The sequence below is a fragment of the Leiobunum rupestre genome, chromosome 1 (assembly GCF_980474605.1).
Source record: "Leiobunum rupestre chromosome 1, qqLeiRupe1.1.hap1, whole genome shotgun sequence".
Classification (NCBI taxonomy): domain Eukaryota; kingdom Metazoa; phylum Arthropoda; class Arachnida; order Opiliones; family Sclerosomatidae; genus Leiobunum; species Leiobunum rupestre.
The window spans coordinates 75,147,812-75,155,623 of record NC_143384.1 but is presented as its reverse complement, the minus strand read 5'-3'; the positions used below and the strand labels follow the sequence as shown (position 1 = coordinate 75,155,623).

The 7,812-nt window shown below is 34.8% G+C and overlaps 1 protein-coding gene across 1 annotated transcript; it reads left to right on the top strand.

The window, feature by feature from the left end:
- Positions 1–5,670: 5,670 nt before the first annotated feature.
- LOC149966612 (uncharacterized) lies at positions 5,671–6,954 on the top strand. Its single transcript, XM_090167544.1, has one exon. The coding sequence runs from the start codon at positions 5,671–5,673 to the stop codon at positions 6,952–6,954; it is 1,284 nt and encodes a 427-aa protein (XP_090023670.1).
- The last annotated feature ends 858 nt before the right edge of the window (positions 6,955–7,812 follow it).

Here is a 7,812-nt window from a genome sequence, read left to right as displayed (position 1 = left end):
TGTCGCTTTAGAATTATTTAACTCGTTAATTGCCGATCTTACTGCGACATTTGTCGGTAATGTGTAAAACCTTTTACTTTTAAATTTCTCCTTGAGCCGTTTTGGCGTTGAAAAACGTTTTTAGCCCCTCTGCTTGAAAGATGGTTTAACTGCAAAGCCACACACCCTCTATGTACCCTAGATACATCAAGGATATTGGAAACGAAGGTTTCGCGGGTCCAAATCCATTTTAATCACTACACTTTCGCGCCATCTAGCTATTGCAAAAAAGGTAATTTGATTGATCCCCTCAAAGGGAAATATTTCAACACCGACGAATTATAAATAATTTACATAACAGAAGTCAACGAGCTCAACAAATTTACCCTCCTATAGCCAATATTACGTACAGTTGGATTTTTACGGAAGAAAACTGAATATTGCTTATCTTAAAAAACTCGGATTATTGAACTTAAAATAATTAGATTATCAATGTGGTATAATTTTTTGGTCTGGCCTCACCAAAACAAGACGAAACAGGTAATAAATGATAAGACTGCCTAGGATTTTGAAAATGAATAAATGTTTATTTTTCTACCAAATTTAAAGAAATTTTTATAAAATGTTATTTATAATTGTTTGCCTTAAGGAAAAAGGCATCTTCTACCCAGTTAAATCATTCCGTTTTTGGGAACTACGAAAAATAAATATTACAAATAATAGCAATTATTAATTGTTAATTTTAAAAACAAAAGTGCTTATTAACTGAGAATAACTGCCTGAAAACCAAAAATAGTTATTTGATACATTATTTGCGTAATATTTATTAATTTAGTAACAAATTGCTTATAATGTAGATTCATTTTGATACTTCGAACTACCTTGTAAATTTGAAAACTGGCCCAATCTAGATTCCCTGTATAGAAGAATATCATGAACATGTTCCAGTGATAGGTTTGCTTTTCTGGCCCTCTGATAGTTTCCAGCCATTGATAACATTCTCTCTAGATCAGCGGAAGTTACTGGTAGTGATAAATATTTTCTAACAATGAGAGCTAAGGTGGGAAATTTCTTTATAGGGCCTTTCCAGTATTGCATTCTTCGGAGTTCGGAATTTTACCGACGTAATTAGCAGCGCCATCTGACCTTAAAAACCTTAATATGGGTTCGTTCCAATATTGTTGGAGCTCGTTACCTGGTGGTCTTTCTAACGTGTTTGGAGAGCTCTCTTTACTTAAATAACTTAGGTTTAAGAATGTCTTAGGTGTACAAGTGTCAGATTCATTAGTATGACCAGTCACTGCCTCTTTCATAAAGTCCAAAACCATTTTCTTCGCCTCAATTTTTGTCGAGCAACAAAACTTTGGATAGTCATTACTCCAAGATGGATAGCTATAGTAGTCTAGAATTTTTTTGATTAAGTCAATGTTTTTCTTATGAAGGGAAAATTTGCCTCGATAAACATCTAGCAGCGTATGTCATCTTAGCGAAACTTTAGAAATATTGATAAAAATAAACTTATTTGGATGTTATAATGAATTAATATAAATTATAAATTTTACGATATTCTACATTCCTGTCGCAAGTATACCGGAAAGATCTTTTAATACCTCGCACTATCAGTACAAAAATTAATTCGTTTCTTCAAGCACAACGGAGTATAGTTAGTGAGATACTTACCATCAAAAGGCGGTAGTTTTTGTCGAGGGTCTAAAACTGTAGAGATGACAAAGTCTTTGTCGTGAAGTGAAGCGGAGCGGAGAATCGTTTATTCATCTGAGTCAAAACCTCTTGTTTAAGGGCTGGAAATAGCTGCGAGTCTAGTTGGTAAACCCGGTCAAATGCTTGAAAGAGAGTTCCGATAGCTTCCGGGGCCTGAATTCCACCACCCTGAAGGCTATCAGTGGCATCCTTGTTAGATCTCAAAATTTGCAATATTTCCCTCGATTCACTGATGATTTTTTTTTCCTTTCGCTTTTTCCAAAGTTTCGTTGAGAAATGCTCTAACATGTATGCCTCATACCTCTGATACACGATCAGTTGCATAAAAAAACGCATTCCACCTGACGCCTCCAATAGGAACGATGTCCCTTCCTTTACTGAGTTTCTTTAAAAGTTCTGTCCGTAGCGTCGATTTTCGGCAAAACGAAATTATTTCGTTTATGGTTTTCAAAAATTTGGTCGCAGCAGGTTCTTTTTTCAAAGCGTTCACGACAACCAACTGAAGCGAGTGCGCCGCACACCGTTTCCGATTCCAATTTGGGTCAAGCGGTATTTCTAGGTCATTTACGTTTGTTAATTGAGATTCTGCGTTTTGAGTAGACTCTTCAATTGATCTTGTATCATCCAGATATTCCAAACCAAAAATTTCGCGATGTGAGCTCCATAAACCTGAAAGTAAAAAACCAATGAGTCAAAGGACCACTGTGATCCAAAACTAGTACTTATGGGCTAAGTAAGGATATGACAAAACCTACATTCATCTACCAAAATCTTTAAAGAGATACCCCTGCTCATCGGATGACCCAAGAACTGTCATTCAAATGTTTATGTTGCGGTCATACCCGTGGCGCGAGCTGCTTCGAAGGCTCGCAAAAATATACATATATACAGGGTGTTTTTTTGCTCTAAAAAGTGATTTTTTTCAAAAACTATGTTTTCTAGAAAGTTGAAATTTGTACTGTACATTAAACGTGCCGGGGGACACTTTCTACCAAAATTTCATCTAAATCAATAAATATTTTCAGGTTTTTGAAAATTTATATTTTAACCGCTAGGTGCTATAAGGAAATTGTCAATGAGAAAATTGTAGAGCGTCACCGAAAACGTACAAATAGCGTTGGCGCGAAAAAAAAAGACGTCTTTTTCACTGACAAAATACGACTTGAAAATGTGACAAGTTGGGCAAGCTAAAATAACTTTTTTTGAATTCCATTGGGAGAGTAGTGTAACTTAATGAAAGTCAGAAAATTTTTTAATCTGGTGTTTAATGCAATAAACACAGCTGAAAAATCGAGGAGACAATGGCGAAGAAATTAAATTAATTAATTAATTTATTAATGGCGATTTAAATTACGTAAGATCTGGCGACCTTGCTGGCCAATGTACCGAACCGTTTCACCCTATTCATCGTTTTGAAATACAATATTTCACATTTCGGGGGTCATGAGGCGTGGCACTCTTTTTGAAACCACAATCTTGCTCATTAAGCTATTGACTTTTCCTATTAGTTTTTTAATCTAATAGGCCTGTGTTTGCATCTAGTCGTATTTGAAACCTATTTTAACCCTGATAGGCGAGAAGATAAATAGACCACAGTTTTAAAGGTCAGTAAAAACCTTAAATTTATTTAGTATTTAAATAACTGTAATACAAACTGTGTAACATTATTGTCGTAATCAATCTTAACAATCATGCCTCAATATTCCAGATCTGATCGTACGGAACTAGCGGCCATTTACTACGGGGAAGGTGGAAGAAATCTACGACGAGTGAGTGAGATCTTTGAGCAACGACATCCAGATAGAAGACCATCCATAAGTACTGTAAGGCGAGCTGTAAATGACTTTCACCAGTATGGTAACGTACAACCTCGATTTCGTGGGCCTGATCAGCGGGATTTGGACTTTGAAAACACCGTCTTAGCCTATTTTGGCCCATACCCGCGTAGTATTTGTGCCGCGGCGAATAAGGATTTGGCTTGCAGTAAAACTCGCATTTGGGAAATTTTACATAAGCATAAGTACCATCCTTACAGAGCAACGCTTCACCACTGTTTACGAGATGGAGACGCTCAACAACGGCTGAATTTTTGCAACTGCACTGCAAATTTCAATTTCACTCCGAGATCATTTTTGAACATTTAGAGATCACTTGCAATGTACCTTGAGTGATCCGTAACCGATTAAATGTAATCTGAAGAGGTTCATAGGTAATCTGAATTTTTTTCATAGTGATCTATATGTTAGAGTAAGTGATGTACAACCGTTCATATGCAATCTTACCCGAAAGTAGATTACTAGTCATTTTCAGATCACATAACCGCTTACTTCTGAATACATTTTCACCTATATAGATCACCACGAATTCTTAATTGAAATTTTTCGCTATTCAAATATTTGAACCAAATAAATTTAATTTTTCAATTTCATTTTTCTTAAGTGAAAACTATCTTTAATATCATTAGATTTATTTAAAGATAAGTGTTTGTTTCAATAAAATTTATTAGTTATATAATTACTACAAAATAAATAACTAATTATAAAACTGATATAACCAGCACATTAAAACATTTAATTTTGTACTTATTCATTAAATTCTCAATTAAGTTCTCAATATAATAAACGTATAATGAATCGAAAACTAACAGCGCAGGATTAATTAATTTTAATTAATTTATCTAAGGATTAATTATTTATCAACTTCCTATCTGGCGACGCTCGCGTAGCCAATCGGCGCCACAGGACCTGCCTAGCTCGATGGAAAATTTAGAAAATAGAAAGGGGGAGTTATACATTTTACCTGAAGAAGTTTATAAATTACCCAAATGGAAACACTGAAAACGGGGGATATTCACAAGGTAATTTAGTGTTTTTTTACGTATGTTATCAAATGTTGCCATAGAAATAATATAATTTTAGTAAATTATGGTTTGACTAGTGACTACTATTACTATAGGGGTTTCCATATTCCATACTGTTCCACAGTTCCTCGAGAGTTTTTCACACGTGTTGTATTGCTGTGAGCAGCCATAGAGATAGTTGCAAGCCATATTTCTTTTGCATTGAAAAATTAAAATCTTTTAAAAATTGTTAAATTTATTTAACTGCAATTTGGGTAAGTATAGTTTTTTCGAATTTAGGCAATTTTAAGACATATAATTGAACTTCAGGCTGATTTTCTAAGGTCATTTAATACCGTCCATTAGCGTCGTAACCGTCCTAACTTTTTGAAGATGCCTGTATATTTGGTAAGCCTTTGGGTTCCCCAAAAATAGGCCTAAATTTCTAACCTTGGATAAATGATCATAATTCATTTAAGGACCTTGGCCTAGTAAACTTTTAAATCTCCCATATTCACTAACCTAGAATTTATTATCGTGAAGCAAGTTGCTATTTCGTTAACGTTCAAAATGGGAGAAAATAATCAAAATTATTCTTGTGAAATGTGTAGTTTCAAAACTAATCGTATTGAAATGTTGAACCAACATACTATCAAACTTCATAAGAATGAGAGCTTGTTTAGTATTTCTTGTAGAGTTTGCCCATATAAAACTACCAGTTATAGTGCTTTTAAAGTTCATTGTCGTCGTAACCACCAAAGTTGTTTAGGTGCTGAAGCAGCTTTTGAATCTGAACCAGAAAATGAACAAATGCAAATGGATTTCAGTGCTAATGACAGTTCAGTTGATAGTCTCCCTAACAGTCCAAATCAAAATCCTATAGTTCACGATGAAATAAATCCTGACATTAAGAAAAAATCTATACAAACATCCTTGGCTTATTTTTTTTAAGACTAGAAGGCCGACATGGACTAAGCAAAACCGTAATTAACAGTATAGCTCAGGAATTTTTACAATTATTCAGTTAAATTTCAGAAACTTTAAGAGACGACCTTTCTAGAGTTGTAGCTGTAGATTTCAAAGATCACAGATTTGATTCGCTTTTTGATTTTTCAAATACTGTAAGCCAAATGTTAACTGATGCTGGTAGGCAGAAAATCTTTAGACAAAAATTCAATTTAGGAGATGTAATGCCTGTATACCTTGGTACAAGGAGAGTTAAAGTTAAAGGGAGATTCACTGCTAAAAATATTTATGCTTATTGCGTTCCTTTTCTGGATAGTGTTAAAGCTTTGCTTAGAACTCCTGATGTAAAGTTTTGGCTTGAAACATCTCACGAAAGCGATTCTAATGTCATGAAAGATTGGTGCGATGGTTTGTATTACAAGGAACATGCACTTTCTAAGTCAAATTGCCTTCAAACAGTACTTCATGTAGATGATATTGAAACTGTGAATCCAATAGGGGTTCATAGGAAAACTCACAAATTGACAATATTTTCTTATGAACTGGCAAATATTCCACCTCAGTTTAGGTCAAAACTGCATACGAAGCAGGTATTGGCAATTGTCAAATCTGCAGATGTAAAAGAGTTTGGTCTTGAACCTGTGCTCTTAGATTTTATTCAAAGTATGAATGATTTACGTAATGGGATTGATTTGCTTAATAATGGTACTATTTATTTTGGTATAATTGTTGGTACTCCTGCCGATACTCCAGCTTCAAACCAATTATGGGGTTTCAAAGAAGGGGTTGCGTTTGCTAAGAAGCCTTGTAGAACTTGCATGGGTCAGAGGCCTGAAATATTTGAAAAATTCAGAGCGTTAGATTTTCAACGACGAGATATGGAGGAACACCTAGAAATGTGCGAGATTCTTGATGAATGTGAATCTGAAGTTGCGAGAAAGCATTGGAGTAAAGAATATGGGATAAATAATCTTTCCCCTCTTTTTTCAATTGAAAATGTTTCGTTAGATTTAGCTGTTCATGACCCAATGCACGTGCTTTTAGAAGGTATAGTATTAGTCGAACTAAAAGCCATGCTTGCTAATTTCATTAATGTGGAAAAGTTTTTTGACATTTCTTGGTTAAACTCCCAAATTGATCAATATCATTATTCTTATTTAGAAATTAGAAACAAACCAACGAGAATAGAATTGTCAAATTTATCAGATGATGGGCATATATCTCTCTCAGCCTCTGCAGCTTTAACTATTCTAGAAGTGCTACCTTTTATTTTGGCATCTAAAGTAGATTCTGACAACCCAAAGCTAAAAATTTTTTTACTGATGGCAAAAATAACATTTTTGTGCACTTCTCCATATTGTGTACAGGAAAGTAGTGAACAGCTTGAAAATGCTATAAAAGTGCATCATGAAGTGTTTTTAGTTGAATATCCCAATATCGGTCTATAGAGGAATGCCTATTCTTCTTATAGATAGTGGTAAATATTTGTTCATAGTTGTATATTCTTATGTAAATAAATCATCAACTGTACATAATTATGTTGATTATATTTATGTCCAATTACCGTTAAGGACCTCTAATCCAATCACGATGCGTGAAGAAATTGTCTAGTCGAAACGAAAAGCACTAGTCGAAATGAAGTTTTGACATGTCTAAAATTGATTTTGACATGTATAAATTGTGTCGAGTCAAGTAAAAACGTGACTCCTCCCCAGCTACGCCCAAATGAAGCAGCCAATTTCTAATGGTTGAATAAATTATTAGCTTAAATCGTCATTGTTTTATTGGTTGAAACGTTGCAACTTCGATGGGATTCGGTCAATTAAAAGCCAATTAATGGTAATGGAAAAGCACTAGTCAAAAACTTTTGACATGTCCAAAAGTGTTGCTTGCGACACTTTTGGCGTTCCATACGCGACCAGGTAGCCACAATCCAAGGTTCGTAAAAGCACTATATGGCCACAATCACCAAATGAGCCATCTGAATGTTTACAGAAAATATAGCTTTGGGTAAACGATACGATTAGCATCAGTATAATTAAAATTTAGTGGCTCAGACGTTTTCGTATCTTCTTCCCAATTTTTGTGTGTTTGTTTTTAATAAAAATAAGCCAACACCTAAGGCCTAAATCATCGAGCGACTTTTAAAACCGTTAATTCAGGTGGTCAGCCCTTCATGCCACGCTAGCCCACAGCTCCCCACACTTACTTTTACCTTAAACCAAAGAACTCAAGGTACAATCCCATTTAGCCAGTGGGGAGAGAACTTGGAATCTCAAGTTGTTCCGAGTTTTCATCTATAGTGT

Excerpts from the sequence above, each read along its gene's own strand:
- LOC149966612 (XM_090167544.1), top strand. The coding sequence starts at position 5,671 with ATGTTAACTGATGCTGGTAGGCAGAAAATCTTTAGACAAAAATTCAAT.